Source organism: Leuciscus leuciscus, assembly GCF_965113295.1.
Source record: "Leuciscus leuciscus genome assembly, chromosome: 14".
Taxonomy (NCBI): domain Eukaryota; kingdom Metazoa; phylum Chordata; class Actinopteri; order Cypriniformes; family Leuciscidae; genus Leuciscus; species Leuciscus leuciscus.
Genome location: NC_138738.1, coordinates 20,858,468 through 20,877,192, shown reverse-complemented (window position 1 = coordinate 20,877,192; position 18,725 = coordinate 20,858,468). Strand labels below are relative to the sequence as shown.

Sequence of the window (18,725 nt, the reverse complement as noted above, 5' to 3'; positions counted from 1 at the left end):
TGTGTGTGTGTGTGTGTGTGTTTATATCCCTCTTATCTCTTGTTTTTACTTTAGTTGGTAACACTTTTTTTTGATGGTCCGCTTTAGACATTCTACTAACTTTGCTACTACATGTCAACTTATTCTACTTACACCTAACACTAGTCTAAAACGTCTAAAGTTGAGCATCGAAAAATAAAAGTGTGTAACCATTTAGTTTTTTTTTTTTCAGAAAATGAAACACTGCCTTCAACTAAGATACTGTTTGCTAGGACCTCTATTAGAAATCCGTTTATATTATATTTAAAAATAATAAAAGTGATGCCTTTACATTTAAGATGTAAAAAAAAAGTGTCAAAAGTAATAATAAAGAAAATGTGACATTTTATACAATTAGTTGATGATTTATTTAGTAGAGACTGTGCATGAATTTGATTAAACTGGAAGTGCTTGGCTTCTAACTCATTTGGTCTGGCAACATTAGTAGAGTTTATTGCATTACCCTACTAACTTGGACTGAAAACATGGTTGAGTGTGTTATGTTTAATGGGATTTGTTGGATAAACCAATTACAGAATAAGAATGTTTTTTTGTTGTTGTTGTTTTTTAACATCCTTAAGTAAATTTAATATAGGCTACTTACTGACCACATTCCAATGTTATAAGCAGCATTAAACTAATAAAGCGAGGTTCTGCCCTCCCTTTTTTAATTTCCCTTATTTGAAATCAAAATTTGCCTGATTAAAATACTTTTGAAACAAGGATGTCTGTATAGTGACTTAAATATTTAAAGTGAAATATTCCACATCTTAAAATATGCTGCATCATTATGCACATATTGCATATTACATATAAAGTAATACCCCACGGAAAAGGTCACACCTTTTATTTTTGGTTTAATGCCATCAACAAATATTGTTGTTTAACAAAATATTAAATATTAATAAAAAAGTTTATAATATCATAATTGTATCATTATTGAAAGACTACTTTTGAAATATTACTTTATTGAAAATATGTGACCCTGGATCACAAAACCAGTCTTAAGTTGCACGGGTATATTTGTGGCAATAGCCAACAAAACATTGTATGGGTCAAAATTATTGATTTTTCTTTTATGTCAAAAATCATCAGGATATTAAATAAAGATCATGATCCATGAAGATATTTTGTAAATTTCCCACCTTAAATATATAAAAAATGCTTTTTTGTGAGTGGATGCAGCACAATCGCCTATAGAAATGGACAACTTTAAAGGAGATTTTCTCAATATTTCGATTTTTCTGCACCCTCAGTTTCCAGATTTTCAAATAGTTGTATCTATGCCAAATATTGTCATATCCTAACAAACCTAGTATCAATGGAAAGATTATGTATTCAGCTTTCAGATGATGTATAAATCTCAATTAAAAGAAAATTACACATAAGACTGATTTTGTGGTCCAGGGTCACATATTTACTACTAAATAAACAAAGTGTCAATTTAAGAACAAAGCCTTTAAAAATGATAATGATTGCTATGTAATTGACCAAGGCGGTACAAAGTATGAAATATTAAAATGTAATTAAAGTGTCTATGAATTCTGGAAATGCTTACTGAAAATTTGGTAGATGCAGTTACAAATGATTCTGACAAGACTTTTTGACTTTCCACAATAATTTGTATTAGCAACCTTTTATTTCCGCAAGACCAGACATTTGTAGATCCTACGCCTATTTGTAGATCCTTCTTATCAATAACCAAAGGTAACAGAGAGTTCAAGTGAGTAAGTTCCCACTATTAGGCCTATTTATTTGCTTATAAAATCAAAATGTCACAGAGCTGGTTCTATTGTCTCAGATGCAGTGTTTAGGAAGAGATACAAAAAAAGTGTACAATATTGAAACATCACTTTGTTTTATCATACAGGAGGATCAAAATAATGACATTCTCAAACATTTAAGCCAAATATTGTCAAAAATACAAAAAAGAAGAGGAACAATATTTTCCACTAAGACAACACTACCTGATAGAGATGTGGAGGGGTTAAGGACTCCCTTAAAGACTGTGTTACGTGTTAGAGAGTATCAAAACTGATGATACAAATGACTGACAACCCCACAGCTCGGCCTCAAAAAGATATGGCACATCTTTTATGCTGCAAAATGGTATGTTGAAAGGCACCACACTTTACAACTTACAGATATTTTGCAACACACTTTTAAACACTGTCACCAAGAAACCTTAAGGCGAATGTCATGTGCAAACTTGAGAAAAATAGATTAAACGTACTACCCTCTATGTAACCCCTCCAATTAAAATGTGCTTTTGTTCTTTTCCCGCTTCACTGAATTTTGATCTCTTTCTATATCTTAAATGTATCAAATTTAAAACGAGGATTGCATTAATCATTACATTGGTTTTTGTTCACAGGCATTTCCCTGGTCCCCCTCTTCAGACAAGCTCAGAGGGCGAAGGACCCCATTATAAGTTCCTGTAGTTTTTCCGTCCTTCTCCCTCCTTAATGAAAGTCCATATGAGTGTATTGACGATGTCGGGCTGGTCTTGTTGCAGCCAGTGACTGGCTCCAGAGATGATGTTGAGGCGGAAATGGTTTCTGATGTACAGACGGCAGGCCTCGGCCATGTCCTGCTCCAGGAAGGCATCTCTCTCTCCCCACAGCAGCAATACAGGAGACTTCACCTCACTCTGACTCAGTGGGAGGACACTGCCGAATACAAATAATACAAAAATGAGGACTGTCAATTGATTCAAAATGTTAAATGTCAAATTAATTACATGATATGATGATTTATTAATCGATAGCATTTTACAATAAGGTATCTTTAACGTTAGTTAATGCATTAATTAACATAAACAACAAACAATATATTTGCTACAGTATTTATTAATATTTGTTAATAGATGGTTCATGTTAGCCCAGGTCCATTAAGGTCTAAACAAATACTACTTAATGAATGACTAAATGCTGAAATTAACATTAACGAAGATTAATACATTCTGTAGAAATATTTGTATTGTTAGTTCATGTTAAATGATGTAGTTATCTAATGTTAACAAATTAAACCTTATAGTAAAGTGGTACCAATTAAACTGTTCCCAATCAATCTGTCATGGCTGGGCTGGCAATGACGAGGAGAAGAGGATCTAATGCAGCACTTTTCATTTATACTTAAACCAAAAACAAAGGAGATAATCAACTCAGGAAACAACAAAGAATAAGCAGAGAAAATGTATGGCAGCATAAACAACACAAGAAAAAGAACGAAACAAAATGAAGACTTTAGCCACATCCACACGAAGCCCTATCCAAACTTTTTTTTCCTCGTTCTAAAAACAAAAATTATGTAAACATGGCGTCAACTCAAGAAATATCTGCGTTCACACGAAACCACTGAATGATGTTGAAATTATTATTTTTTTATTTGTAAAAGGAGCCATTCCAAGACACTGAGGAAACACTGTATCATGAGCTGCTAGCATGTACCACTGCCACGCTTCACTCTTCACTCTGTCCCGCACACAGCCACTAGATGATGCTGATCGTTTTTTTCAGTGCTGTCGGAAGCAATTAATGCATCTTTCTATCTATGTCACATAAATTGGTTGTCTGGGAGGGTAATGCTTTGTAAAAGTAAAAAAATGTAAACATAAGATATCTCTTTAAAAAGATTAAATAAACGAATTTAAATCTTTTTAAAATTGACTTTTGCAAATAACCTTTGTTAAATTTATAGAAGTATTTGTTAATATAATGGACCAGAGCTTAAATAGTTTTATTTAATAGTTTTTAACTAACAACTAAAACAAAAAAAAAGATTTATAAATACTAACAAATATATTGCTCATTCATTGTTCGTTAATACATTTATATGATAAACAAATGCGAAGCACTTAAGGGGGTCGCACTGCACACCGGACACGCCGCGTCGCGTCTGGGACAACTCGAGGTATCGCACACCGAACGCGCACTTTCTCAGTTTATGGCCAGCAATATTGTTATGTTTAAGGACATTATGAAATTAAGATAATGCCTGTACTATGTTATGATTGTACTGTAGGCTACAATTAAATACAATCGTTGCTAAGTCTGCAGTCTGAATTCACTTTACCTCAGAGCGTCCGTTAACTGAATGAATTGAGAATATCACCTGAAAATCCGATAACATCAGCAATTTTCATTCAAGCAGCTGATTTCTGTTAATGAGTGTAAAACTAAATGTATATTGCAGCACAGGGTGAAGTCAGTATATATACATTAACGACGATTTGAGACAAATAAATGTACATTTAATGTAAAACTATGTAGATGGCGCTCTGTGGCGCGGCAGGATTTTAAGGTCCTGAGCCGTTGCTGGGCGCCGCGGACAGACGCCGAAAGGCGCCGTCGGTGTGTGTAAAAGACGTGGCGCTGTGCGTCCGGTGTGCTACTCCGGCTGCTACTCGCAGTAGAGCGAGTGTTGCCATCTTCAGTTCCCTGTGAGCGTTTAAAAAACGCAAATATTTTTTCATCTGGTTGACGCGACATATTTCCCGCCGCGCGCTCTCTGTCCGCTAGTGCTCATCTGTATGTGACGCAAGTGTTTGTTTGTGCGTGAGCGCACTCATTGGGGTAATTGTAAACGCACAAACACAGACAGAAAAGACATGCCATCGTGGAAATAAGATAAATAACATATTACTTAAGGGCTATTTAGTTTGTTTAATAAAATAACAAATTGTAATCTGGCGCTATAAAGAAAATCAAATTAAATTTACTTGACCTTCAAGGGGGGCGGGGCGAGCCGTTAGGAGGGCGGGGCGCCCCCCTTATATAATGGTAGGGGAAACACTGGAAGGTAAGTCATAACATTGGTAAATGCCAGTCTTCTCTTTGATGGCAGGAGGAGGGTGACCCACACACGCTAGGGATCAGACGAGAAGAGAAGATGACAGGGAAGACAAGACGAATTTGATTTCTAGACGATTACTTGAAGAAGGCTTGAGGATAAAAGATGCTTACGGTTGTTATCCAAAGTTAAGTAATCCAGGTAAGTGAGTCCGTGTTTTCTTGACGAGGCCAGACAACTTGTGATGGTGTGCTATATAGTGCTTATGATGAGGGCTGATGAGTGACAGGTGTGCATGGTTAAGTGCCAGGGAGGCCCAGGCGTAGCCGAAGATCAGGGGTGACACCGATGGACTGGAAGGCCGAGGAGTACCCGCAGGCTCGTGGGACCAAGGTGGAGATGGGGGCTTGGCGGGTGTGATGACAACGTGGAGCAGAGGGAAAGAAGGGCCTGATGGGGATGAGGTGTAGCCGGAGGACCGGAAGTCCATGGCACAGCCGGGGTGATGACTGACCAAGGTGGAGCCGGAGGGAGCCTGGCAGAGCCTATAGGATTACGGACCATGGTAAAGCAGAGGGAGCGTTGAGCTAAGGTGGAGCTGATGGGTCAGAAGTCCGAGGTGGAGTCTGGAGCTCGGAGGCTTGAGGTGGAGCTGGAGCTGAGGGATTCATGAACCAAGGCGGAGCTGACGACTGGGAAGCCCAAGGAGGATCTGAGCAACACGTCGGAAACACTGGAGGAGCCACAGCGCTGAAAGGAGATAGCAGAGGCAAGGCCGAAGAACTGGATGGTTTTGCTAGAGGAGGAGAGAGTTGAGAGTGGGAGGCTGAGTTGGACCATCCGTGGCGAAAGAGTCTTGGTGTTGAACAACGAAGGAGACTTGGTACTGGCTTGACTCAATGGCCACAAAGACCACTTGGAACTGGGCTTAACCAACAATGACAAAAACTACTTTGGACTAGACGGGGGACCAAAGTGGAAACAAGGCTTGTATGTATCAGGGAATCAGGGTATAAAGGAGTTCACATGAGGAGGAATATACTTCAGGTGTAGGAAAATGAGTGGAACTCCGCTCCATGATGTCCAACTCCACCAGCACTCTCTCAGGGGTGAACATTGATACCAGCTCACACACCTGTCATCAGACGTGGCAGGGTTCGGCTCTGGGTTTGCGGTGGGCTCTGGCTTGTGGTTCATGGACGTGGCGAGTACAGGTAAGGGCTCCAGGACAAACACTGGCTCAGGCTCGAGCTCCAAAACGGATGCTATGGCCAGCTCATAAACCTGGACAGACTCGACGTGCTCTGGGTCTATGGTGGGCTCAGGCTTTAGGCCCTTAGAGGGCTTTGGTACTGGCTCTGGGTTTGTTGTTGCGAACATGAGGAGGAATGAAGAAATACTAGGGAGGAGTTCTGAGGAGGAGTTAAGACGAGAGTGATACAGGTCAAAGCACGCGACGATGAACACCACGCATGCCACTATGCCCAGACAGTCACTGGATACAAGCTGTTTTTCAAGTGTTCTTTTTGTTGTCTTTGATCTAATGCATATTGTTGACGTCTCCCTTTAAGGGTGAAGTTTGTGAAGTTGTCTTGATTTTGGTTTGGTCAATTTGATCACATTTGTATTTTCTCTTCATTTGTTTGAATGTTAGGAAACGTGAGTTTGAGTGCATTCATTATTTTTGGTCTACAATAAATGTTATTGGTTAGAATGCACCTCGTTTAATGTGTCATTTTTAAGTTGCTTACCCTTTTAACAAGTGTTTGATTGGGGGTTCGTAACAACTCTGATTGTGTTTGGCTTACAGAAGAAAGTCATATACACCTAGAATGGCTTGAGGGTGTATAAATTATTGGATAATTTTCAGATGCCAGAATGATCATAGGGAAAGCAGTCTGTAACATATACAAATTTCAGTAAACATGAAATTGTTATATGTATAGTCTGTCTCCTATGTTTTCATTGTGTTTTTGGTTTAGTCCTGTGACTTAGTTTTCCCCAGTCTGTTTAATTAGTTATGTAATTTACCTTTGCCCTGTTCATTTACTAATTAGGTTCCTTTGTCTGCTCTATATTTAAACCCTCTGTCTACTAAACATCTCTGTCCGTTCTCATTAATGTCTGTGTGGTTTTACCCTGGTTTAAATATTACATTTACAAATATTACATTTACAAATATCAGTGCCATTTTAAGAATAGTATATATTAAGAATCTTTTTTTCTACGCTCTATAAGATGTATTGTAATGTTTCCATATATCTTCATTCAGCTAAATATTTGAATATTGTTTTTCATAATAAATATCATTCCACATTGACAGTCTTAAAAAATACATTTTGTAAAATCTTTATTTTTTTCTCTATAATGTTTCCACTGACTCCCTAGAACCCTCTTGCTTTCTGACAGCCCTAAAACCCCACCATGGACACACCAGTTAGTTAAAGAGGTAAAGACATGTTTAAAGGTTTGGACACCTTAGGCTCCTCTCCTCAGTTCTCTGATATGGACTTAAGTGTTTCTAGTTTCCGTAGAAACTGTTATGTCAGCGCCCTCCTACACACACCCACCTGCCCACCTACACACTCACTCACACACACAAACACAGTCAGCGCAGCTCTGCCCTGAGACATAATCAAAGTGTGCTTCAGGAGCAGATGGAGGGCTCAGTCATGCGTGCACGTCTCACATGTTTCAAACACATGCACTCCGCAGGCAGATTAAAGCAAGAGTATTTCCACAGATGTCAGAGGTATATTAAAATGAACTGAAACACCAATTTTGATTGTTTAGTACTCTCAGAGATACACCCCGCAGTTGATCTGTTGCTGATATGAACTCAATATGAATGAATATCATTACTAAATCAGCAGTGAGTTAATGGCTGCTCATGCACAGTTCAGAGAGCATGAAATCAATCTCTTTCCTTCTTGACAGGGACACATGCACTTATGAAATGAGTTCCCATTCTGTCCACCTAAATCATGATGATACCGATTTCTTTTATGGCTATAACATTTTGAAATAGTTAGATCATCTTTTTTCTTTATAAGAAAACAATGATGTTGTAGGAATTACTGCTCCAAGCTGAAAACAAAAACAAAAAAAACAGCTCCTCAAAAAAGTTGCTTAGTAAATAATACATAAAAAAACAAATATGCATTTCAGGCACTAGAGGGCGACATTTTCTGACAGTAACTAAGCAGCATTTTTGCGTATTAAAGGGATGGTTCGGAGTAAAATCAACCTAGGGTCCTTTGCACCATGACCTCGAGCCAAACACCCCCCAGAAGCCTTTTTTCCCTTTGTTGAACATTAGACATATTGATTATGACATATTGACCTACACTCACCTAAAGGATTATTAGGAACACCATACTAATACTGTGTTTGACCCCCTTTCACCTTCAGAACTGCCTTAATTCTACGTGGCATTGATTCAACAAGGTGCTGAAAGCATTCTTTAGAAATGTTGGCCCATATTGATAGGATAGCATCTTGCAGTTGATGGAGATTTGTGGGATGCACATCCAGGGCACGAAGCTCCCGTTCCACCACATCCCAAAGATGCTCTATTGGGTTGAGATCTGGTGACTGTGGGGGCCATTTTAGTACAGTGAACTCATTGTCATGTTCAAGAAACCAATTTGAAATGATTCGAGCTTTGTGACATGGTGCATTATCCTGCTGGAAGTAGCCATCAGAGGATGGGTACATGGTGGTCATAAAGGGATGGACATGGTCAGAAACAATGCTCAGGTAGGCCGTAAAAGTCCTGGCAGAAAGCGATTTGTAAGGATGTAGTGTAACGACGAATGAATTACTATTGACAACTTAAGTGTTAACACTAAGTGTTGACAACTTAGTGTTAACTAATAATTGTTGCAAACTGGTACTACCAACAAAATATTAGTACATTCCTGGAACTGGGCGTCATTACACTACATCCTTATACTCCTGATGTACTTACAAACTTTCCAATGCCTCGTTTTATGAGTATAGAACCTATTTGTACTACTATATAAGTTTGGTACCATTCTGGGCATTAGTGGGGTAATTTACGAGATACAACATCCATTAGCGCCTGCACTAAGCCATCCGGCTGATTTCTCTAAATAAGCTCTAGCTTTAATAATGTTCGACCAAGGGAAAAAAGGCTTCTGGGGGGTGTTTGGCTCGAGGTCATGGTGCAAAGGACCCTAGGTTGATTTTACTCCGAACCATCCCTTTAAGACACCAACAAACCAGTTAAAAGACATAATTTGTTATAAGATTTTTTAAATAAGAAACAAGTACCTGAAGACATTTCTGAAGTAGTTGAGGGCCCCTGTGAGGGCCCCTGGCTGTGAGAGGGCATACAGGTATGCTTCGAGGTCTTCTGTGGTGAGCCAGCGGCCTTTACAACTGATGCCTGTGCTGCGGCTGGTGAATAGATTCTTCAGCGCCTGTAAATCCACATTAGCAAGCAATGAGAAAGAAGTCACATAATTTGGTCCCACTTTATATGCGGTGTCTTTAACTACTATGTACTTACAGCCAGGTTTGGATAACAAAACTGAAAGACCTGGTTTTAGACCACAATAATTTATTAGTTTATTGTTATGAATTTTGCAGCCAATGCAGCATGGATTCATCTTGGGAATGACAGATACAAGTCCTGCACAGTGGGTAGAGCGATTTTGAGCCATTCCTCTTGCAGAACTATGGGTCACTACGTGATGCTGGTGGGGGAAAATGTTTCCTTACTTGCTTATCTAAAACAAGCCAAAGTGTTAGTTAAAGAGCTGATTCATAATGACTCAGCTGTGTGTGTTGAAGACAGATGGATATACTTGGCCTACTGATTTACTCTGTATTAGTAATTCTGACAAACAAATTTACATGCTGGACCGAAAAGCTGTTCAATTATGAAGAATTATCCAGAATGATGGGTAATTAAAACAACAGATATAGCATCAACCCACACTAGTAATTTAGCATTTCTAAGCTTATAAGCTACATAATGTATAGTTCCTTAAATGAAATTCTCAAATCAGTCCAGAAATTCAGAATCTATTGTTTGCTGTACATTCATTACATTCATTTATTACAGTAAGGTTTATCAAGTAACAAAGGTTTATACAACTATTTTGAGTCACTAAGATTTTTAAGTAGTCTTTTATGCCCACCAAGGCTTTATTTGTTCAAAAACCAGTAAAAATAGTAATACAATATTGTGTTTTAATAATTGAATTATATAATGTTGTATATATTTTTATATATTTTACCGCTAAATTTGTTCATGTGTCACCAAAACTGAATTTCCAGCAGCCTGAATTTTTTTTTTTTTTTTTAGGATTCTTTGATGAAAGTTCAAGAGAACAGCATTTATTTGACATATTTTTTTGAAACAATGTCTTAACTGTCACTTTAAATCAATTTAATGCATATTTACTGAATAGTACGCTATTAATTTCTTAAATAAAAAAAAATAAAAAAAACCTTACTGACCCCTAACCTTTAAACAGTATTGTATTCTGTCAAGCTCACCTTGAAATCGTTGATGGAGAGCATTAGCTCTGGAAAATGTGGCAACTGGAAGAAAAAGTAGTAACTTGACTTGAGCATCTGACTGGGGTGACGAAGGGCATAATCTGGACAGAGAAGAGAGAAAATTAAGAAAAAGCACTTGCTTACCAGTTTTGGTTCCCATTGAGTTGTCCATACAATGGAATTCAATGGAAACCAAAACTGTTTGGATCCCAACATTCTTCAAAATATCATTATTTTGTGTCTTGCAGAAAAGAAAAAAAGTCACAGGTTTGGAACAACATAAGTGTGAGTAAATGATGACAGATTTTTCATCATCTGGTGGACTAGGCCTATCCCTTTAACCCACCATTGTACAGGGTGGCAACAGGGTAGAGACCTGCACTCCCGCGGGACCTGATGCAACAGAGCGTGGAACGGGACAAGGTTTGATGGGCTGGAGGAGGCAAGAAGACACTTCTGTGTGGGAAGCGGGACGCGTGGGTCTCTACCTCACAAATCCTTTTTTTTTTTTTTTTTTTTAAGCACATGAGTCATATATAAAATGCCAATGAAATGGTTTTGGATTTAGATTTTAAATAAATTAGTTAAGAGATTTTTTGGTCACACTACATCCTTGCAGTAGTTTTAAAATAATTTAAAATCTGGCATGGTGCAGTGCATGGAGGACACACATTTTTACTCAAAAATACTCAGCCATCATAAAATACGATTCACTTTTGTTAGTAGATAAACCTAATTGTAAAACATTTAGAGTCTTTTACATTATCTACGTGTTAAAATATGTTATATAGATAATATCTACCTTTTAAGTATTTAAATTTTTTTTATTAAAAGATGAGCTAGGAGCCAATTTTATTTAATTCTGTCATGTTGCAGGTAGTTTCTATTATCAGTCTTTGATTATTTTTTTCCACAGCGTTGTCTCTAGGCAACATACCTTTTGATTTCAGTAATGAGATCCAGTTTATGTAAGAAAATTGAATCAAACGTGCTTCATAACGTGCATTACAGGGTCGAGACTGAAGACACCCCATTAAGAGGAGATACATATCAAAAGAACAAGAAAATCAAAAGGTGTATTAGTGTATGTGTCACTCTAGGCAAGTACTGAGTGTTATTATAAGAGTGTCCCGTGTCTCTGCCAAAAGCCAGCCTGTAATTACCTCCTCCTCCAGGCTGGAGTGCACAAGACAGATGGAGGGCAAAGCCCCATGATTCCCTGGGCAAAACCACAATATTTCATTGTGAATGATGCAGGTCATACTAATGAGCCCTTAAAACAAGGCAGAGCCTCTGGAACTGGCATATTTGAACAGGAAGTCTGTTTGTCAGGTGTATAGAGCTCTTACCAGTGAACACACAGGGGTGAGGACTGTTCAGCACTATGAGTTTTGTCACCATTTCAGGGTAGTGAATTGCACAGAGCCATGCGATGATGCCACCCCAGTCATGCCCCACGAGAAAACATCTGTTGTATCCTGAGGAGAGGATCAGAAGGAGGAAGCTGACATGTTTGTGTTTGTTGTGCATGTATGCCTCATAATTAATAGGAAAAATGAGAGACAAGATGGGAAATGATAGCGAAAACAGGGGGAATGGGATTGAGAAATGACTCAAACCTAACTCAAACTCATATTTTTCCAAATAAGCACCATAACCTTTTATTGTGAAATAAAATTGATATTTGGGATTTAAGTTAAAACAGTACTACTTCAGAGTTTACTTGGTATTCAGTGACATTTTATATGATTTCATATATTTTCATGACATGCAGGGGTTAGAAAAAGATTTTGTTGCCATGTTGCATTGAACCATGACTTAATAGGATCGGGAAATTACACAAGCTAAACTCGAACTCATATTTTCCAATTGAGCACCATAGCATAATGTCTAACCACTAGGCCACAGTTCCAACCTAAAATGTTGTCCTCTAATTTAGGAATTCGTTCCTCCATCTTATTAATTCCTGGACAATTGTATTATTAAATTATTTCCTTGTTTTAGCTAAAACATGGTTATGTTTGAACTAAATTAAAATTAGGGAATTAATACAATGTGGCCACGATTGACCTGAAAAGAGGGAACAAATTATTAAAACATGAATTACTTTTTACCCACATGTCATATGGGGCTCCATAATTTTGAACTTAAAAATAATTTTTATTTTATTTAAATTCAGCATTAAATTTTAAGTTGGAACTGTAGCTTAGTGGTTAGACACATTGCACAATGGTGCTCATTCAGACAATAGTTTCAGTCTGTGTGCATGTCACGTGCGGGGATCTGTAGATTAGAATATAAATGAAATCATATAAAATATGGCACAGAAAGCCAATTAATTAAAATCTAGAAATCTAGAACTATTTCTTCTTTTTTATGTAACAATATATAACAAAGAAAATGTATGTATGTTGGGCCTAATGCTTTACTTAGCAATACTGTTTACACTGTCCTCTTTTTTGCAATAATATCACATTGCAGTTCATTTAGTGTCATATCAAGGACTGACTAAGGATGAATGACTCCATTGCTGTGAGCCAGGGTGGAAGTTTCCACCGTCTGCAATATAGTGATTCCAATGTCAAGGAGCTGAGACCCTGGAGCAAGACATCATCATGAATCCTAATAACGTGTCGTTGACGGCCTGTCATAATACACCACCAGCCGCTTACACACATGCCACTGTGTGCAAGCGGACAAGATGAATTTAACTTTGACATGATATACAGTGTTCATCCACAATTGTCCTTGTCCTTGAGTCACGCTGTAACGTAGCTCAACTAGTAATTCTGTATTTAAAATCTAGAGATAATTAGCAGCCTAAACTGACAATACGCATCTAAAAAGCCAAGGACATCTGTGAACGGGTCACCTTCACATTACAGACTATTGGGAAGAACGCTACATTAGCATTCACCACTACAACAGCCTTATCAAAACCTCTAGACAGGCTGGAATGTGAAATGGAAATAGGGCTGAGATAATGGAGGCAGTCTGTTCTTACCCAGATACTCAACAATGTCCTTGATGTCGGTGACAAGGTAGTCCAGTCGGTAGCTCTCAGCGGAGGAGGGCAGGTCAGACTCCCCGTAGCCTCGCATATCCACGGCAACGACACGGAACTCGCTCTTAAATTCCCTCAGCTGGTGACGCCAGGAGAACCTGGAAAAACATGGGTAAATTGTTTTATGATTTCTACAAATTACACAAGCATACAGTTTGCTATTCAATTTAGATCAAAAGGTTGAGATGTCTCAACGCTCACTCTCTGTTCTCTACATTCTTAATTTTTTTGTTAAATCCATAAGATAGTATAGAGCAGGGATTTTCAAAGTGGGTAACAGGGAGTCACAATGGGGAGCTGGGGAGTCCATGGAAAAGTAAGAAAAAAATAAATAATGAAAAATGAGTGAATGAATGAGTGAATTAATGAATGAATGAATAATCACAATTATTTTACTGTACACTACTGACAGTCAGTTTCATATTTCAGTTTTATTCACTACTATTCAAAAGTCTGGGGTCAGATTTAAAAAAGAAAAGAAATTAATACTTTTTTTATACGAGGATGCACTACATTGATCTAAAGTGACAGTAAAAACAATGTTTAATGTTTAAAAAACACTTCTACTTTTCTGTTCATCAAAGAACTCTGAAAAAAGTATCACAGTTTACACAAAAAAAGCGACAACTGTTTTCAACAGTGCACATGTAACAAGTCTCTAATAACGGGTAAAAAAAAAATACAGTGTAAACCTAATAAGAAGTAAATATTTAATTTACAGGTATAAAATAATATTTCCAATATTTTACCTTTTTACCATACTGTTAATGTAAATATAGCTCATAAACGTAAATATGACAGCCTTTATATTTTAGAGGATCTTGCAAGTTCTGTGCAAAAGACAAGGTGGTGTCAGACAGACAGACAGACAATGACGAATGATAAAGTTCAAACGTGAGTTTTTAATCGTAATCCACAGCATAAAACAGAACAACAGGAAGTTACTAACGCCTACAAGTACAAGACCAGACGCCAAACACAGGAGAAGGCTGAACTTAAGTATGCTGTCAAACGAGGTCATTAATGTAACACAGCTGAACTAAACAAATGTACATTTACATTTACATATTTGTGACCCTGGACCACAAAACCAGTCTTATGGGTATTTTTTTTTAAATTAGATTTATACATCATCTGAAAGCTGAATACATAATATTTCCATTGATGTATGGTTTGTTAGGATAGGACAATATTTGGCCGAGATACAACTATTTGAACATCTGGAATCTGAGGGTGCAGAAAAATCAAAATATTGAGAAAATCGCCTTTAAAATTGTCCATTTCTATTGGCGATAGTGCTGCATCCATTCACAAAAATAAATGTTTTATATATTTAAGGTGGGAAATTTACTAAATATCTTCATGGAACATGATCTTTACTTAATATCCTAATGATTTTTGGCATAAAATAAAAATCTATAATTCTGACCCATACAATGTTTTGTTGGCTATTGCCACAAATATACACGTGCTACATAAGACTGGTTTTGTGATCCAGGGTCACATTTAGCTGACGCTTTTATCCAAAGCGACTTACAATTGCTATATATGTCAGAGGTCGCACGCCTCTGGAGCAACTAGGGGTTAAGTGTCTTGCTCAGGGACACATTGGTGTCTCACAGTGGATTCGAACCCGGGTCTCTCACACCAAAGGCATGTGTCTTATCCATTGCGCAACCACCACCCCAAAATGTACTAATGACATTAGTAACCATAACAACATAAGAGAAACAGGAAAAGAACAATGGAACACAGGAAAACTCATGAATACAAGTCCATGAAAACGAAACTAAGGACAAACACAGCTGAATATTTGTAACAGGTGGTAGGGAACGACTTCATTAGACTGACCAAATTTAGACCTGAATTGATCATTTCTGCCACATTTTTTTAAACCTACAATAATAGTACAAATTAAAATGATGTGTGTTGAAATCCACTTGGGCCAAAAAATCTGAAGGAGCAGAGGCTATAGCACTTTAAATGAAATGGCTTGTTAAAAATGTATGGAGTGAAAGTACCCTGAAGTTAGTTTGACTTATTCAAGATTTTTTTGAATTGTATTAGTACATTCTGGCAGCACTCCCTAATGGTATTTGTGTCTTAAAGATGGAGAAGAACGAGGGAGAGAGAGAGAGAGAGAGAGAGAAAGTTGAGGAAAAGCAGAAGGAAGCCTATGATTCTGACGAGTCAGGAGAGAAGAGGCTCTCATGACCCAAACCCAATTAACACACACACACACCCGCCCTATAATAACCTCAACGCTTCCCTATTGCTCAGAAGTGAGGGAAATCTTTGACTTGCAATTTTGAATGCAGCAAACTAAAGTGGAGCAGAAGTCAGAAAAAAGGGCGTCCTCCAGGTCTCCTCTACTCGTCCAAGAGTTCATCACTGATTCTGGAGCAGTGGAATGGCTAGTGAAGCAGAAAGGAGCCATGCCACATTAATTAGGCACAGTCCTGTCCTGATCGCAGTTCTGCTGTCTGGCAGCTCACTGAAATGACAGCTTCACTGGTCCCAAGATAGTCTGAATGTCACGACACTCCATATCACAATATATCAGTAATACAATATATCAGCCGTTTTACATTTCATAACAATAGTACAGCACACCTCGGAATCTCAAGAGGATATTAATAGCATTAGGTTGATATTTTTAGACATTGTGTCTTTAAAAGAGAGAAGCATGTGTTGAAAGGAAAGGTTTGTGTCTCAGATATTATCTCTGTCTCCTTGTGTATAATGTGGACAGATTCCACAACAACATATTTCCGATCTGTGTCTGGCAGGATCCCAGTAGAGAAGTGTTTCCCTTGTGTGTGCGAGTGTGTTTTGAGTCTCACCAAAACTCAGGGAATCCATGCAGAAACAGCATAAGTGGCTTTCCTCGTTCCCCGGCAGCAACATAGTGAAATCTGAGCCCAGACTCCTAAAACCACACAGAGACCACAGGCAGTTATTCTTCACCGTTCACGGAGGATTTCATAAAAGCTGCCCGGTTCCTTTAATCACTCGGGCCTGTCCATCCTGATGTAAAATCCATTCTCACATCACTCTCTGCTTTATAGAGCCATAAAATGTATCAGGGAGAGAGGGAGCGTTGTCCGCAGGCTTCAGCTAATATTAAAGCAATATCTTCCATTGACATTTATGATAAAATTCATGCCCTGTTAAATGACAGCCTGCATCAAATTGCATGTGATAGTATCCTCGGGTTGTGTGGCTATTTAAAGAGAATGTTGTTTGCAATGCAAAATTGTCCTTTTGAAAAAAGTTTTGGGTTCCTGCTTAAATATAGAAAACAACCCAATACCTTATACTGTAACTATAAAGTTCTTATTTTTTAACTCTGTGGGAAAATAATTAATTATTTTCCAGCACATTTGGATATGACTTATTTAAGGTCAATTGTTATTTTACTTTTATACAGAAATCATGAGTTGATGCAAGAGTTTTTCTATACCAAATTCCTCACTCCCAGTAGTTGCAGGGACCGTTTTACAATATTTTTCCTCCTTTACAAAAGGATTACACATATACTCAGGAACAAAACTTGAAGTGGTTGGATGCCACTTTCTAGAGAAAGGTGCATACAATTAGATTAACATTTGAACTCTATAAAGCTCTGCAGGTATATACATCACAGCTATCTTGAGACTGCCTAAGGAGATGTTTTCAGCACCACTTGGGCGGACAGCAAAGTCCAATGACTATTATTTTGTGGGAAACTGATCACACTGCTGTCCACCCAAATGGTGCTGAATTTATGTTCACTGATGGTCACTGCTTTCTTCCAGGAGAAAACCCATTAGGACAAAAATCACAAATGCAATCTCTTTAAAGGGATACCTTATGAAAAATAAAAAAATAAAAAAATGCACATTATATCATCATACCCTCATGGCATTCCAAACCGGCATGACTTTTTTTTCTTTCTTTTTTCTGCAGAACACAAAAGAAGATTTTTTTTTGTTGTTGTTGTTTTTGTTACCATTGACTTACATTGTATGGACAAAAGTCATGCAGGTTTGGAATCACATGTATATATGACAGAATTTTCATTTTGGGTGATATCATCACTTTAATGTCGTAAATGTTTCTCAATGAGATTACAAGGAGTTCAAATTCAGAGAAAAAAACTCGTAATTTCACACATCTTGTCAACAATTTTAACATTGTTCTCAACAATGTCTCAAACTGGTTTGGCAATATACAAAATCTGCAAATATGATCTAAATACACAAATATTTGTCTTCAAATTTATCACCAGGGTGATTTATTTTCTTGTTTATAGGCTAGCCTACTCTTACTGTTCGACTGAGACAATAAAGTTCATATTTTTAAAAGAAATATAACTGAGGAGGAATTTGCAACAGTAACTGAGCAATAAAAAATCCTATGGGAAGCACCGAAGGGTAAAGTTATACATTCTTACATATAGGCTACTGTCATGCATCCATCTTACACCGATGCTTAACGAAATCTCTTACCTTGATTCTAACATAACAGTGGGTTCCCAAGGACGTGTCATTCAGGCACGCGGGGGGTGTCTCACGAACCGTCCACTGAAAGGTTGTTGACGGTCGTAGGATGATATTCCAGCCAAGTTTGAGCAGCGCTACGCCCGTGCATAGCGCGCAATATCCATAGATGAGAGACCAGTATCCCATAACTCTGATCTTTAGCGTCAGCGCGACTGTCAACAACAGCAAGTTATGAAGCAGTCTCGCCATCTTTACATTACTGCAAAAATGCGCTTGTTGATCACGGCTTCTATTGATTTGTTTACTCAACTGCCTGTGTTTCAAAAACGACGTGCATCGTAATAGCCCTGTCACACCGTCACGAGCGCATCCTGACAGGGGAGGATCCCTGATTCCCTGTGTAGACGGTGCGGAGTCGCGCTTACGTGACAGGAGAGATGCTCAGTCAGTCCCAAAGGTGTTTGCACCTCGGACTAAACCATTACACCCCATATACACTGACAAACAAAACTAGAAGGCTCCCATAATATTAAACGCAGCAGCCTGGGCCCACCTCGAGATCAAGCGCGAGCTCATAGACTGTCCGCGCGCAGAGTTCTCTGGACTCTCGCGAACGCTCCCGGTAATAATGAGCAGAAGCTTCGTCAGTCATGAGAGATCTCGTTTTAGTCGCGCTCGCAGAGTAAACGAGGTTTACCTCTCTTTCTATATATTTCCTAGGATACAAAAGTATACAGTGCCTCATCATGGTGCATAGAAATAACGATTATTTGAGACCAATTTAAAGTCCGCCTAGAGCATAATTAGATATTCTTAGGCTACTTGGTCTTACTAAA

At 38.1% G+C, this 18,725-nt stretch overlaps 1 protein-coding gene across 1 annotated transcript; it reads right to left on the bottom strand.

Moving 5' to 3' along the window:
• Positions 1–1,508: 1,508 nt before the first annotated feature.
• On the bottom strand, positions 1,509–18,520 carry ephx4 (epoxide hydrolase 4). Its single transcript, XM_082189742.1, has 7 exons — positions 17,896–18,520; positions 16,249–16,334; positions 13,346–13,503; positions 11,691–11,819; positions 10,339–10,442; positions 9,106–9,254; positions 1,509–2,687 (listed from the first exon to the last, which is right to left on the bottom strand). The coding sequence occupies exons 1-7, from the start codon at positions 18,136–18,138 to the stop codon at positions 2,444–2,446; spliced, it is 1,113 nt and encodes a 370-aa protein (XP_082045868.1). The 5' UTR covers positions 18,139–18,520; the 3' UTR covers positions 1,509–2,443.
• Positions 18,521–18,725: the final 205 nt, after the last annotated feature.